The sequence below is a fragment of the Gorilla gorilla genome, chromosome 11 (assembly GCF_029281585.2).
Source record: "Gorilla gorilla gorilla isolate KB3781 chromosome 11, NHGRI_mGorGor1-v2.1_pri, whole genome shotgun sequence".
In the NCBI taxonomy this organism is placed as follows: domain Eukaryota; kingdom Metazoa; phylum Chordata; class Mammalia; order Primates; family Hominidae; genus Gorilla; species Gorilla gorilla.
Genome location: NC_073235.2, coordinates 78610012 through 78626440, shown reverse-complemented (window position 1 = coordinate 78626440; position 16429 = coordinate 78610012). Strand labels below are relative to the sequence as shown.

The 16429-nt window shown below is 50.3% G+C and overlaps 1 protein-coding gene and 1 non-coding gene across 2 annotated transcripts; both read right to left on the bottom strand.

The window, feature by feature from the left end:
- Nucleotides 1–3212: 3212 nt before the first annotated feature.
- Nucleotides 3213–8970, bottom strand: HOXD4 (homeobox D4). The gene is made up of 2 exons (XM_004032837.5): nucleotides 7230–8970; nucleotides 3213–6687 (listed from the first exon to the last, which is right to left on the bottom strand). Exons 1-2 carry the CDS (start codon nucleotides 7660–7662, stop codon nucleotides 6353–6355), a joined length of 768 nt encoding a protein of 255 aa, XP_004032885.1. The 5' UTR covers nucleotides 7663–8970; the 3' UTR covers nucleotides 3213–6352.
- Nucleotides 8867–8976, bottom strand: MIR10B (microRNA mir-10b). The gene has a single exon (NR_106243.1). It is a non-coding gene; the product is annotated as a microRNA mir-10b (primary transcript).
- Nucleotides 8977–16429: the final 7453 nt, after the last annotated feature.

Sequence of the window (16429 nt, the reverse complement as noted above, 5' to 3'; positions counted from 1 at the left end):
CAGAGGCCCACTCAGGGCGTCTCTCGAAGCCGGATCGTGGGTGACCCCAGCCCACCCCCACCCGGAGGACCCCGCCCCCTAGCCTCTTGCCAGAGGCCGAGCCGACGGCCAGCAGCAAGTGTTAATCCCCAGCCAAGGAGGGGGGCTGCTTTGCGGGAATTTGTCTCCAGGAAAGGATCTAAGCCTTCTTCAATCGGAGCATATGTTCATAGAGCAATAAACCGGAAAGATTTACAGTCCTCGCCCGGCCCCCAACAGTCTCGCACCCTTTCAGGAATTACTTACGATGATTTATCACACCAACCCGGGCAATTGTCACACTGATAAAATAGCCCGGGCCGGTGCCCGCCAAGCCGGGGCCTTGGGAGGCTGTTGGCTGCCGGGCTGCCAGCAGGGCTGGGGAAGCTTTTTGTGGGTTCCTCTCTGGGCCTACAAGGGGATATCTAGGTGGGTTGGAGTGGGTTGGAGTGGGTGGGGGTGGGAGGGGAGACGATTCTCATTGAGAAAAATGCAAGCAGCTCAGAGAAAGCGCCCGGAATCTGCGCCCGAGTCACTCGCAAAGCACATAAACATTTGTCATCTTTGAATAATTGAATTAATGTGTTATTGTTTGAATGTATAATTCATAACGGGGGAAACTTTGTTTCTGTCCTGACGGGGAAATATACACACACCAAAAAAGAAATGAAAACACACACACACAAACACACACGCACACATAATCCCAAAACAACCACCACGCGCAGCCAGCCCCTGCTCGCTGAAATCATTCTGAAAGCCAATGGAGGCATCTCACAGCAACAAGAGGGAAGGAGGCGAATGAAGAGGCGCCCGGGTCGGAGCTGCAAGCTGGAAGAAAAGAATGCCCGCTACTGCCCCAGCCCACGACCCTGGCAAGCTGGGGATAGGGTGGAACGGAGCGGAGTGGCTCTTAGGACACCCAATTTTCTTGGAGTGCCGGTGAAAAAAGGCAGAAACGGGAGCGAGCAGACAAACAGCCTTCTGCAGCCCGCACTGGCCTCTCCCCCATCCTCCTTTCCCCAGGCTTCCCGTCGCCCCGGGGTCTCCCACTCGGGCTGCAGGGACTTCTTCTCGCGTTTATTTTAGCTCTTCCAAAATAGAAATAAAAAATACAAACACAAAAATAAAGGGGAAAGAAGAAGAAACTCGCTGGGGTGACAGAGGCAGCAGAACTTGGGTGGGGAGAGAGGAGCGGGGGAGAGGCAACTCGGAAATCATTATCTGTTGGTTAAAACCTGCCTGGGGTAAAATTTCAACTCGATTTTATAGCCTTCTGTTATGACGCAAAGAAAAATTTACGACCCTCGCTTGAAAAGAGGGCCAGGGCCTTTTCTCACCGGTTTAAGAATAGGCGGCAGATGCCGTGACAGCGACCATTGTTCCTGGTAGACACAGGCGACCAGGCAACCTCGGCCCGCGTGCGCCAGGCGCGTCCGCCAGCCGGGCCGGTTTTTTACAACTCCTGTTGTCTTGGAGCAGCCCGCGTGCACCTCGCCCCTCACCCCTCGCCCCCTGGCACCCTAGCGCCTCGCACACACACCCTCTCCCTATCTCTGTCTCTGTCTCTCCCTCTCTCACACACACAAGCGCGCGCGCGGACGCACGCACACTCACACACACACTCGGCCGCTCTCAGTAATTTTTCATAAGTGCAAAGCTTTGCTGAACCAAAGGTCACCATCCAAGCCACTAACAACTTCTCGCCGGCGCGCAGTTCCAAATCAGGAAGCAAAGGGAACTATTTGTCAGCGGCCGTGACAGCTAAGTTCATTAAGGATTTAAATCTGATGAAATAAAAGTTGCCAAAATATTTACCTGCGGCCGCGCTCCCGCGCCCGCCGGGGGCCGGGGGTGGAGGGCCGGGGGCACCGCGCGGCCCCCCTGGGCGGGTGATATTCTTGGGATCCCTGCACTTTCCAAGTCGGAGAGAGCCCTTTGCGTGGCAGATTAATGACGACTCCGTGTTTCTTAAGGGACGTGCTGAATTAATTATTTCGCCAATCACGTGGTCGGGACTTGTAGAAATCTATTCTTATCATCTTCCTCGCACTTAGAAAATTCTCCGGGTTATGAAAGGCCCTCCCCCGGCTGCCAGCGAGCCCCGGCCGCCCAGCCCGGCGCGGGGGGCAGGGAGGGCTCCCCAACATGGCGGGCAGGCGGGCGGGAAGCGCCGTCCGCCGAGGGTCCCGATTTACTGTACTCTATACTCAGCGGGCTCTGCTATGGACTCGCTTCCTCCTCATCCCTGCCCGCGATTCAATACACACAACGGTATTGATGTATTGGTGGGCACGGGAGGAGCCATTAACCAGAAGACGGGCAGAGGACAATCATAAAATGTGTCTGAATATTTAAACTTCTGCCCGCGCACTTATAAATACACATGTCCACGCGTCTGGGGCAAGCCCTTCCACATATTAAGGACAGATGTCTGATTTTATGCATTCTGCTCATTTCCTGTCTGGAACAAGCACCCCCATCTATTTTGGGACTCCTGTCTTGGCCCCTTCTTCAAGGCGAGGCCAAGATGTAAAGAAGCCCTTGCGGTAAATGTAGTGCAGGGCACTTTTTATAGTGGGGAGTGTTTATTGTTGCCTGAGGGGTGGAGGGGGCGCGGAAGAAGGAGGGGCAGGTGCTGGAGTCCCCACAGGAGCTGAGCAGTACTGGAAAAGTAGAAGCCCAAGAGTGGAGGCCCGGGGGTCAGGTCAGAGCAGCCACCCAGGAGCCTCAGCTCGGCCCAGAACCCAGCACGCTCTCCCTGCCTTAGGGGTAGGGGACCAGTAAGGTGTCTCATCCACCACTTCCCAAAGACTTCCTCTGAGGGCTTCCAGACCAAAAAGGTCTGGGGCCTGGCCCGGGCCCAGCAGAATGCCAACTTGGATCCCCCTATTAACCTGGGCAATTACTTTTTCTTCAAAAAATTAACACCCAACACTCTGTACCCTGAATTCAACCCCAGGCTTCCCAATGCTCACAAAATATGGTGGCCAACTGGGAGTGTATGTATATTAAGGAGGGGGTAATAATAGAATTGCTAAGCCTTACATGGTTTAACCTTCACACTTTAGGCACCCCCCCAAAAAATGGTGCCTAATTTATTGCAGAAAATAACTTGTTTATGTTAAATGTTAGCTTTTAGAAGACTTAACAAAGGATGAATGCTTCTGTTAAGGCACCAAACAGGAGGGAGATTTTGCTACACCTTTTATTATTTTAAATATAGATCAATGAATTACATCAAAACTACAAGCAACAATTAGTATAAATAATACTTTAATCAGTGGCAGCAAAACATTGGTCAATTCTATTAAAAAAGCATCTCGTGTGAACAGACATCATGGGCTGACTGACAATGTCATCTCCCAACAAAAGGCTGCGATGGACAAAGTGAGATGGGAGTCAGAGGAGCAACGTCCTCAGCAAACACTTCACTCTCCCCCTCCCCCAGTCAGGACCCCAACACGGTTTTTGTTTTTGTTTTTAAAACACCAACACAAACACTTCTGGCTCATATTTAAAGGAACAAACTGGAAACAAATAATAGCAAATGGGCATTGGAGCTTTTCCACACCTAGCTTTTTCCAAAGCACATTCTCAGATGGAAACCCATTTCCTTCCCTGCCCTAAGTGGTTACGGGGCCCTACCCCTTCCCTGGCCCACTCCTGTGGGCCCAAATGGATGCTGGGGTCCGACTGGGACCTCAGGGTTGGGGGCTGCACTCTGGGCCATCCAGGCTCCATTAACATTTCAAAAGAATCCCTCCAAGCTGAGAAGGAGAGCTGAGACTTATAAACAAAGAAGTTGTTTCTCTGATTAAGTTAAGTTACTTTCCAAAGTAGTGGGGCTATGTTTGAGAAGGAGCTTGGGTTTTCCTCATGAAAACATGTTTCTTGGCTTTCCTCTGGGGCAGGGATGCAGTCAGTTAAGCCTGTGTGGCATTTGGTATGAAGCTGGGGGTGAGTAACCTGAACTTCTGAGGTGGGGGAAAATCTATATAACAAATCTCTATCATATATATGTAATTTGATGTTGTGAAAATATATACCTTTTTCCCCTTCTCAAAGAGAAGGTTCAATGTATAGACAGATTTGTGTTTTAGGAAAGCAGCTTAGCAACTTTCCAACTTGCCTAAGGATAGCGGCTCCTTTCAAATGGTACATCCAAAGACTGCTCTCCATGTTAGAGAGGAAAAAAGAAGAGAAGGGTAGTTAGAGTCCAAAAGGTTAGGGGTTTAGAGGTCAGTCCTCCCGGCTGAAATACAGCTAATCAAATAGAAAATTTGTCCTCTGGATGAACCTGATTCTGTAATTTACCCGAACTTCGGTAAAATACCTTTTCAGCTTCTCAACGTGAGGGCGTCAGAAAAAAGACGTCTTGACTATGTATGAACTCTGTGCTTTTTGTCATAGAAACAATGATGTGAATAATGCACAAATATCCATCTTTAATATCCCGACGTGGTGACATTCAAGTATTGCCATGTGCAAGTCTGAGAGCCAGGCTCACCCCAAGGAGAAACAAAGAGCAGTCCCCAGGGTCTAATACAAAAGACCAAGGCTTGGAAGACACTTTAGAGAAGCGGAATTTCAGCCTAGGGACTGCAGTGAATACCTGCCCTCAGCTCTCAGGAGACACAGCCAAAGAACACGCCTACAGAGAAACTCTTTTTTCCCTCCCACTTAAATATATTTTTTAAATTACCACAGAAACCTTCTAAAGTGTTTTTGAAGTACTGAAAAAAATACCCCCCTTCTGGATCTTAAAATTAAATTTTAAGCTTATCCTTTCTCCCTTTCCCACTTTGGTCACTTTTTGATAGCTACAACCTTTTTTGGAGCCTGAGGCCTTGGGAAGACTGGTTTCATCTGAGTATATGAACTCTGGCCATTAACTTTGACTTTTTCCTCCTTATGCTTGAGGGTCAGCATTTTAGAAAAATGAACTTTGAACCCTTCCCAGGAGAGGCAGAAGAAAAACGACTAGAGGACATCTCCCCTGTTGAGAGTGATTCTTTAAAAAACCACTATTCTCAAGGCAAAGACTAGTGCTTGAAAACTTTTATACTTTTACAAATTCTGCTTCTAATTAATGAGCTGAGGAAAACTTCCTTAGATTTGGTTTTTAAAAAAATTAAAACTTCAGGGGGAAAAAAACTCTAAGGCTAACTTTTTTGGACTTCTAGATTCAATTAGGGTTTTTTTTTTTTTTCCCTTCTTAAAGCAAGAGTTCCTCACCTTCCCACTTTCTCCCCACTGCACAGCCCCTCCCCTACACAGGCCATACACTAATTCCTGTAAAACACTGCTATGTGAGGGTATTTAGGGCATTTGGAATCCAGTTGGAACAGAAAATTCAGTCATTATCTAATGACCCAGTGCATAGAGGTTTTGTTTTCTTTCCCCAGAAGGAAAATGTTGGACCATTTGTTGGTTTTTTTCCCTTTCCTTTAATCACCCAGAACTGGTTGTAAGCACAGTGCTGAAAAAAACACATGTGGAAATACATTTTCAAGAATGCAACTTTGAGTGAATCCTTTGCTTCCTTCTGGAAGGGTTAAGGCCCCCCTATACACATTTCCAGAGAGTAGGGAGGGGTGGAGTTCAGAAGTAAGTGCACATATCTCTGATTCTGCTCCCTGAAGTTCAGCCCCTTTCACCTTTTTAAGATTTTTGGCATGAAGGTGTCAGTTATTTCTGTACCACATTTCCCAACAAATAAATATTTAAGCAAATATCTAAACATAAAATAACCCGTTTTTACTTCCTTCTTAGACCCATTTCTTTGGAGGTGGGGCCACTGGGAGCAAAATATATATTTTTTAATCACACGAAATTCCATAGACAACCCAGAAAGTTCAGAAATCCTGACCCAGCTCTCTGGCTTCCACTGAAAGCACCTAGCACAGGGGTGGCCAACCTTCTGCCTCAACTCCCCCACATTATTAAGCCACAAAGCGCCCTGGAGGGGTGGAGTGGGGGAGAATGTCCAAATTCACCGTGGGATAAAGCATCCAACCTTCATTTGCAAATTCAAAATCCAAGAGCGGTGATTTTCATAAGTTTAATGACTCGCCAAGATTTTATGTTCTCAGTAGCTCCTGCCATATAATATACTTAGAGAGAGAATCCCGCCCCCCCTCCCATCCCCATCCCGCTCTAGGGAGGGGGCTGCCCTCGGGCAGGATGCTAACCTAGTCCGAGGGCGGCCTGCTTGTCCTAGATCCACCCCACAGTACCTTAGAGCCCAGCGAGGTGACAGCAGGCCCGGCCTGCCCCCGCAGCTTCGGCTCAGCCTGGTGCGCAGGGAGAGATGGGCCCAGGGTCCCCACTTCTATAAGGTCGTCAGGTCCGTGTGGTGGTCTTTGGCCATCGGCTGTAAATGCTGGCTGGGGGCGACTGAGGAGGAGCAAGATGAGGAGGAAGATGAGGACGATGACCTGCCTTTAGTGTTGGGCAGCTTATGATCTTTTTTCCACTTCATCCTCCGGTTCTGGAACCAGATCTTGATCTGGCGCTCCGACAGACACAGGGTGTGAGCGATTTCAATCCGACGGCGCCTTGTCAGATACCTGTTAAAATGAAATTCTTTTTCCAGTTCTAGGACTTGCTGCCGGGTGTAGGCCGTTCGGGACCGCTTGGGTTCCCCACCGGTGTAGTTGGGGTTCACTGCGAGACAAAACAGACAGGACAGGCAGGTCAGCGCCCGGCCACTAGTTAGGCCCCTCGCCTCCGCCGCTCACTTCCTGGCGCGCCCCGAGGCCCGCGGCCCTCCCCGCGCGCTCCCAAGCTCGCTTGCTTCCTCCCTCCCGCCCTCTCCCCGGCGCACACGCTCACTCCCACCCACCTCCTCAAACACACCCACATACCCCAGGCTTGCGGGATCCCCAAATGTGCTCCTTCTTCTGGGCCCACCACCAGGTCCGGAACCCTCAAGCATTTTGGAAATCCCCCGCTCCTCCACAGCCTTCCCCCTGCTCTGAAAATGGAGTCCTCCCCCACTCCCCCCATCCCCACCCCCTTTTGCGCCCACAGCCGAGCAGCCAGCCACATGGTCCTGACCTGCTCCCTCAGCTATAAAAATTCATGGGGAGAGTAATTGCGGCGCCCATGGAAGCTCCACACGCCCCCACCTACTCGCACCCCCTTCCAGAGGACCCAGGCTAACGGGCTGGGATGTGGACAGAAAGGTTACTGGACCCTAGCCTTACCCGAATTCACGTGCACCTTCTTCATCCAGGGGTAGACCACGGCCGGTTGCTTGAGTGCCGTCCCGGGGGGCGGCTGCTTGGGGTCGGACTGACTGCAGGCCGGGGCGCCAGGCAGGGGCGCCGGCGGAGGCGCCGGGGGAGCTGGGCAAGGCTCTCCTGGAGCGGCGTAGTGACCGCCGGGGCCGCCTGGCTCTTGTCCGTGACCCCGCGCAGGCAGCGCCGAGCCAGGCCCGGGGCCGCTGCCTCCGAAAGGCTGCTCACCGAAGTCGGGCCGTGGGTAGAGCCCCGGGGGCTGGAAGTCTGCTCCCTGCGCGCCGCCGCCGTAGTAGTCGGCGCCCTGCTCGCCTAGGTAGCCGCCCTGCAAATACTCCTCGCACGGAGGGAACTTGGGGTCCACATACTTGGAGTTCACCATATACGAACTCATGACCATTAATTTCAGAAGGTAGAAAATACTAATTTTTCTCGTGTTGTCTTTTTTTCTCCTTCCATAGGGCCCTCCTACTTGCTGTCAACTGAATAAAGTTGGGCAGCCATGTGACCAGGCCAGCCAATGGCGAGGGAGCAAGTTTATCACCGGGTTAGTGAGCATCTCATAATTTTCACAAATTTAACTAAATAACATACGTGTAATCAAGTAGCTTGCTATGGCACATTTGAGAGCCCCTGCCAGATATTAATGTAGTTCCAGTCCCCAGCACCCCATTCCCCTCAGGTCATCCCAGCTTTTTTCTGCCACTGATTTTGCCAACCTTCCGTGCCCCTTCCACTCACCCACAGCTGAATGCAACCCCCCCCCCCGACACCAAGTAGGCACAGCTCAAGGGAGAATGAATCCTCCTATTGGGGTACAGAGCAATGAAAGGTGGGTGGGTGAACTCGCCTCTGAGTTGGGCAGAGTGCCCCAGGCGAGGAGGGTTCCTGCCTGCCCGCCCTGCCTGCAGCCGGCGGGAGCAGGGATTCTGCCATACAAAGGCCGCCGTCCTGGCTTTGTCTTCATCAGGGTCACCCAAAAGTTACCAGAATCTGGCCAGCTTGAATCAAATTAGGCAATGAGTAACCGCCATGCTTTCTACCAGTGCCCAGGCCCGGGGGTTCCCAGCCAAAGCTGGGCCCTGCCAAAATAGCAGGGGGCCCTCGCTGCCCTTGCCCATGTAGCTGGGGGTGGGCTGGGATGGTGGCAAGGGCACCCCCACCTTGTCAAAATGCACCCTAGAGCTCCCCACTGGGCTTCTTTGAAGATTGCTTTCATCCCACAGGCCCCAAATACAAGCAAGCCCCCATTTGGGTACCTTTGCACCTCATGTTCCTGGAGGGCAGAGCTGGGACTGGGCAAGCTGGCCTTCCTTGCACCTCACTCCCTAGTACCCCAAAACCTAGCCCTTTGGCCCTGCATCCATGCAACCAATTAGGCTTGCATTCTTTCTCTCTCTTTCTTTCTGTCTTTCTTTTCAGCACCCAGAGGATACTCCGTTTAAAGGTGAGGAGCTTCTGGAGAGGAAAAGCTGCTCTATGTCACCAGGCGCAGCTGATCCTCCTGGAGTCCAAGGTAATAAAACAGAAAGAGGCGGCTGACCAGCGCCGGCTGCTTCTAGTCTCCATGTCGCACTTTGGTCTCTGGCTATTCCGAAGAAACGTGAAGTTTTTGCATCGACCATATATTCCCCTAGAATCGAATCTGTGACTATATGGATACCACACAAATTCGGTTCTACAGGGTATATATAGACAACGTTACAATGTCTGGGTCCCACCCAGAGTGAGGTACCTAGGTCGCTGCCGGCCCCAACCTCTTCCTCTGAGCCACCGCCGTTCGACGCAGCCACCCGCACTTTCTGAGACAGTTCAGGTAGCCTAATGGGCTTGGCGACAATTTGAAGCAATGAGTTCCCTCATTCTTCTGCCAGGCTCAGGGTTACCAAGCAGGCGAGCAACCAGAATATTCTTCTTAAGAAAGAAAAAAAGAAAGAAAGAAAGAAAAATAATCCATCCCAAGGATGGCGGCTTTATTAACCACCCTCCCCCACCAGGATCCAAATAACCCTCCTCCTTACCAAGTGGTATTTTCCAGAAAGGAACAAATGCCCTCAGCGGCAGAAGAAAAAGAAGCGAGAGGGGAATATCCTGTGTCTACTCCTTTTCCTACTGCCCGACCAAGCCAGGTTGTCTGCCAAAACTACTTCTCCAAGAAGTCGCGCATTTACCTTCATGGGCCCTGATCCGGGCTGGCCTCTCCGTTCCGCTGCTGCTGCAGACCCCGAGGCAGGCGCTGCTCACAGGCACCGAGCCGCCTTGGGCTGAGGCCGGCGCGCTAATGGTGAAGGGCAGGGCGAGGGGTCATTCGAAATCATTTACAAACATATCACAAACTTTCATTATTTTTGCTTTGCCGACAGCAGCACACAAGAGTACAAAAGTTCACAAATTTCACCCGCCCCAGCGCCTCGGCACTGTGCAGTGCTTGTCCCTCAGTTCAGGGCATGGAGAGCGCAGACTCACTCAGAGCCTCGATGGATTTCAGGGGCACAGGGATGCCCTGGCTCGAGTGGGGCTTTTGGGTGCCTAACTGTAGGCTGAAGGTGTTAGATTTTTTTTTTTAACTGTCTTGATTGCCCTTCCTACCTCCCACATAATTCAAAATTTAGTTTCAAGCCTGGGCCTGGGCCTGGTGGGGCGGGGCAGGGATACTCCCCCTCCAAGCCTGGCACTTTGCTCATCCCCCCCATCCTTTGCTTCCACCACTTTACCTGTTTCGTAGGGATTTGGGGGGTGCCAGTTCTAACAAGGGCTATGAGGCTGCAGAATCTGTTTATCCCAGGAGAGTCCCCCCAATTTCCTTGAATGCCAAAGACTCCCAAGTATCCACCTTCCTGGGACACTGGGCCTAGGCTCTATCCAGACAAATTGGGGGAGCCTGCTGAGCCGGCTGGAGACCGGGGTGAATATACACATTTTCATATTTGTTAGACGCTGTGACCTGCATTTCACCTTATTGCAAGACTTGTTCAGACAGGTCAAAGCCAACGAGTTATTGATGAACAAAAGCGTTAAATATTCACCTCCCGCTCAACTGCCCATACTAATGCTTTTGATCTCTCGGGCTTTTTGTGCTGTGTTCAGCTACAGGGCGCCGAATGCGGGTTTGCTAGCGAGAAGCTTCTGCAGAGATAAGCACCCAGAGCCAGTGCAGGGGAGGAGAGAAGCAAGACCAGAGGTCCCCAGGACACCAGATTTTCCAGACTGGAGCCCAGAGCCCCTTTCACTTGAGCCCGCCTGGTGTATAGGGGTAGTTGCTCTTCTAAGGGTGTGCACAGTCTACAAAGGGTCGACTAGACTGCCCAGTCCAGCGGGGCCAAAAAACCTGTCTCTGAGCCCAGCCCCAGCTTTTCCAACCAAGAAGGAGGGAGACTGGTTGCTGCAGCCCTCACATATTCCAACTCCCATTAAAATAAAATCACTTCCGTTTTGCAGTGAGGGAGGGGCCACAGTTCTTTCTGTGACTCTGCCTCCAATACCATCGTCTTAATGAGATGGTCCTCCAGGAGGCTTCACAGGCCTAATCAGAAATGTACCTGTCTTTCGCGGCACAGGCAACTCAGAAAGATCCAAACATCCAAGCCAAGGATCCCACGAGTCTCTGGCCCCACCCCACCGCATCCACCCCACTCCACCCTCCTATGCCTCCTTGCAGCACCAGCGCCTCTGGGGCGGAAATTCTCCAACTGCAGTTACAGAGAAGCAGAGGTGAAAAGAAGGTCCGTATCCCTCCTCGCTCAGCCAGTGTCCCAAGCCCAGGGCCCACACCGCTGCAAACAGATCGGGGGAGGGGCGGGGAAGGAATGTCCACGTAAAGCTCAGAAGCGGGCAACTCAACACACCCACGGCCACAGAGGATTGAGTTTTTGTTTTCAGTGAATTTTTTTAAAAACAGAAGGTTGGCCAGGCTAGACCAGGTTAAGAATGGTTGGGCTGCGGGGGGACCGCATTGCCTTGGTGTTTACTGCGTTGGTTTGAAGCCGCTAATAAGACAGGCTGCTAATTAGCAAGCTCTTAACAGAAGTGAGCGCCTTGGCGGAGCTGCACCTGTGCAGAGCAGGGAAGGGCCGCGAAGGTCTAGGGAGGTCCAAGGAGACAAGGGCGAGACCCCGCGGACCGTTCTCTCAGGCAGGTGTCTGTGAACCAGGCCCCAGAAAAGCTTTCCAGGACCTCGATTTAGCGCCTCCACCTCCCGAAGCGGGCTAACCTCGCAGAGCGAGGCCGGGGGTGGAGGGTGGGGGTGGGGTGGGGGAGGCAGGGCCTTTCTTCTATCCGCCCACTCCGCTGGCTTGGCCCCTTAGCCCACCACTTCCCCGCGATCAGTACCGCCTCTTCGCGATTCGGAAGAAGCGGGAAGGTACTTACAGCGGCGCTCTCTCATGGTCCTGAACCTGTTGCAATGAAAATGGGGATCACTTAAATTCCACAGGATAATAAAGCAGACACATATAACACACAGAAAAATGACAAGGCCCAGATACCCCACCAATACCCAGACCTCCCTGCTTCAGGTGCCCGCCCCCGGGAACTGCGCAAAGTTCTCCGCAGAGCCGGAGACCGCAGTCCCTCAAGAGCAGAGCCACGGATTATGACAGATTTCGGTCTCCATCGCCTCCCCCACTCCACGCACCCTTGGGCAAAACCTCACTAGTTACTGGGCCCGAGTCAGGTCGCCTGTAACAGGGTTTTCCCAGTGGGAAAACGAGAAGCGAGGAGAAAATGGGCCTTTGTGTGTTTCCTTCTGCGCAATCGGGCCGGGTGGGTGCAGGTCCACTGGGGAGGGGGTAGCCGCTCCATCTGCCCCTCACCCCTGCTTCCTATCTCTCCCACCCTGGGAGCAATTCAGCCTCCCTTTCCAGCTTCAGCTTGGTTTCAAATTCCTCAGCCCCAACCAGTGCCCCCAAAACCTGTCTTCTCCTCTTCAAAGAAGAATCAGGCATGGCTGGGACTTGCCACTTCTACTCCAATTCAAAACAAAGAGCAATTTCCAGGGGGAAATGAGGACCCAAATGATAACCAAGGAGGAGGAAAATCAGTGGGTTTAAAGGTGAATGGCAATGCTTTAGATTGTTATCCAGCTCTATGGGTATGACATCAATTTTTCAGGATTGCTGCTGGAGAGCCCAGAAGACAATCTTACTAAGCAGTGGTCCTCCCAGAGGCTAGTGTCCAGTTTTAAGTTTTCAGTCTTTCCTGATGTTATTATAGGAAAGCAATATCAGAAATCTCAGGGACAAAGCAGCTTCACCCTCATCCTCTCTTTCTTTCCCCACCCAGAATACCACTGTTTTATTCCACTTCTGAAGGAGATGCTCTTATGGGGAGGAGAGGGGCAGTAAGTCCCTCTTGTGAGGTGAGAGCCCTCAATTCCTAACTGTCCCTATCAGGAAGGGAGGGCATGGGAGATCGAGATGCTCATTCTATTTGTTAATTTAGGTTTAGGCTAAAATTAGAATTAACTTCGATGAGACTTATCCCCATCCTAGACAGAAAAGTCAGGAACAGAGAAATCTCCCACCTCTGAAGTTGTTGTGGAAAAAGTAATAAGTGACTTACTGTTTTTCTTTCCTAGTCGGCAGGGGAGCTGGGAGTAGAACCGTCTCCTTCTTAGCCTGGAGCTGGCTGGAGCCTCTCACGTTCCTATTGCTGCTCCAGGAACCCAGCATCTGCACTTGTATGCTCTTAACCTAATTTATGGTGGGAATTATATTTTGGCTTGTCAACTCTCAAGCCATAAAACAAAGTTTATTGGAATCACGTGCTCATAAATAGCCACTCAGGTCCCATCTCTGCAGAACCATAAATAACCTTTGGCTTTAAACTTTTATTCACTAAATAAAGGTTCGCTGCAACTGTTACCTCAGATTTAAATAGTTCCAAATATCCAGGATGCAAGGGAGGTCATATTCATATCAATACCCCAGGCTTTTCAAATAGCATCTTTTCAGAGAAGCTGTTTAAGTTGGGAGATAGTGCTATTTGGAAAAGGCTAGTTGGTGGGCATGTCTTATGATTCTTTGGCTGCATTCACTGTGAGTACCATCAACCCCTTTATTTCAATAATTTTCTAGCTCTAGATGTGATAAAGAGGAAGGTTAAAAGCCACTTCTTATTTGCTTATGACAGAAGTTGGAAGTTATTTGAGATTTTGTTCAAGTTTCAACGGAGAAAGGGTGGTTAGGGAGAGGCTGGGTGGGTTTGGGGGTGGGAGTGGCAGTTGGAATTAACACTTGGCTCCCTCCATATTGTTGTGCATGGGCTTGGACAAAGTTGAAGGTAGCCACATGCCTAGAGGTTTCTGTAATTCGCTTAGATCTGAAAGGAAAGCCTTTGCAAGTGACCAAACTGCTTAACACAGCAAGACTTGGGGTTTGGTAAAGTGAGAAAGTGGAGAATAGCCTCATTAGAATCTTTGGCAACTAAAGCTCCAAAGAAGGTTATAAAACAATAAAACAGCCCTGGTGTGAAGGCGACAGGGTGTGAGGAAGCAAATGAGACTCTCAAGGAATCCAAGCCTAGGAAGTCAGATGTCCCCACTCCCATGGTGTCTCCAAGCACAGGGATTAAGGCTCAGGAACTTTGGGGGCTCAAAACTGGGTGGGAGTTTTAGGAGGACTACCCCCACACCCACACTGCTGCCCCCACCAGGGAGAGAGCCTAAGAGAGGAAGAGAGAGTAGTACACTGCTGCTGTCCTGCTGAGAAAGCCAAGGAAAGAGCTTGGGCCTGAAGCTGCTCTCTAGGAAAATGTGGCATTCTCTGCTTGGGGGAGGCTGGGGTGGGGGTAAGAGAGAGGGAAAGATGCCCTCAGCTCCCACCAAGGAGCATAAATAAAAAGAGAATTGACCCCCCAGCACCCTTCAATAGCCCACCAGAGTTGCCACCAAACAGTGTAAAAACATGTGTGGTTTTGACTATTCTGATGAAAATAATGGATGTTCTGTGGAGATTTGTAGAGCACACACACATATGATTTCTAAATCAAATTCAGTTGCAACTGTTCCCATCAGAAAGACCCATCAAGCCCATAAAAGAGATCCCTTCATACAAAGATCTCTTTGCATCCCAATTTCCACCCATTCTACATGCATTTTCAAACCCATTTCCTGATTTCACTGTCATTAGCTAGAAAGCAGGGGCCTATTAGCCTGGATTGTAAGGCATCCATTTCTCCTTTTTTTGTTTCATTAGCTATGTAGGAAGATATTTTTCTTTTATGGTTGATGGCATCTGTTTTTAAAAATGGATAAACTCTTCAAAACATAGTTTCTGATTCTGGTTAGCACTAGATGAGCAGCTGTAAAATAATAATAATAGTTTGAGGGGTTGAGAAGAGCTTTCTTTATTTTCCTGTAACCCCAGCACTTTGGGAGGCCAAGGCAGGCAGATCACGAGGTCAGGAGTTTGAGACCAGCCTGACCAACATGGTGAAACCCCATCTCTACTAAAAATACAAAAATTAGCTGGGCGTGGTGGCATGCCTGTAATCCCAGCTACTCAGGAGGCTGAGGCAGGAGAATCGCTTGAACCCAGGAGGCAGATGTTGCAGTGAGCCGAGATCGCACCACTGCACTCCAGCTTGGGCGAAAGAGCTAGGATCTGTCTCAAAAAAAAAAAAAAAAGAAAGAAAGAAAGAAAGAAATTAATCATAGTACATATTAGTTTCCAGGCAATTGTGATGAGCTTTTTATGAGAATGGGGTAACGAGAAGATAAGACTGAGGAGAAATAGTGTTTGAAACAGTGATGGGTACCCAGAGAAGGGCTAGGTAGACATTCTTTGAACAAACGGTGATGAAGCATGGTGACTGAGACATGCTTGCAACCTTTACTGTGGCCTACACAAAAAGATAAAATTGCATAGCCTACTCTGTGTATTTAGACAATAACGGAAAAGTAGCTGTGAGTAAAGAAAAGGAGAGACGAAAGGAATATATTGAGGCAGACATCATTTATGTCCTGATCTTAGGAAAGTGAGGCAAAGTGATTAAAGAGAGAGTAAGTGTCCACCTTCTCATAATCTTCTCTTGTCTCCTCCTTCCCCTATTCCTTTTCTCCTCCCCTCCTCCTGGTCTTCTGTAGATGAAAGAAAGAGTGAAATGGGGGAGAGAAGCTGAGTGGTGGAAAGAGCAGAGCTAGCATGTGCCAGTTTGTTGGGGAGTTTCCCAAGAACTTGCAATGTTTGTGGTGATAATGGAAGAGGCAGTGGGGAAAGACAAGTTGAGCCTTCTTAAAAACCTAGAAGGAATTAATTTATAGGTAAAGTGGGACTGTAGGTACTGTCCTTCCCCATGTGGCTAAAAAGAGCCTAGGAAGCTCCCATGAGATAGGGCACCTTGTAGGGCTCCTCCAAACCCTGGGAGCCAAAGTAGCTCGCAGGAAGGAGGAGAGAGTGAAGGGGTCCCGGGAGGAAGCAGCTCTACTCCAAAAGTAATGAAAGTCAGCCCTCTGCCCACCCTAAGGGCCCCTGCTAGGTGGCTCCAGGAAAGAATATTCTCATTTTGGCTCTTAACAGGCCTTTTGCCTGAAGGGGGGTGGAGCTTTCCTCTTAAACTAAATGTTGGTACAACCAGAAGAGATAGGTGGGGCTTTGAATACCTGGCCAGGGGCAGGTGGAGAAAGAAGACTGCCCAGGGCTGGTACTTAAGGACGTAGTCTGGGGGTATAGCCAGAGAAGGACTGAACAGGGAGTCCCCAGCATGAGAGAAACATAACTCTATATTCCTGGCACTATACTCTATCACCAAAACAGAAACATTTCTCTCCCTGCCCACTTCCCCCTGCCCCAGTGGAGTCACTCATTGGAGCTCTGGCTTGAGGACCCAGGGAGGCAGAGGTGACCCCAGACAAAAAGGCCAATAGTGAGACCAAAACAAAAGGGGAGGGGGCTTGGAGCAAGATGTTTGAGAGCAGAGCGGAGGCTAGAAATAAGGCTCCAGTGGTCCCAAGAAGGGCAGAAGAGGCTAAGGTGGCTATCTAAGTACTAGGAGAACCAAGATTTGTTGGAACAGGAGGTGCTGCCCTAGGCTGTAGGCAGAACACTGCCTGACAAGGTTGGTAGCAGAAGAAACTGTATGTTTTGAGGGAAAATCTGACCCAGGAGGACTTCCTGGTTAAGCCAAGCAAAGCAGCTTGGCCAAGAGCTACTAAGGCTCTCATGAAAAAA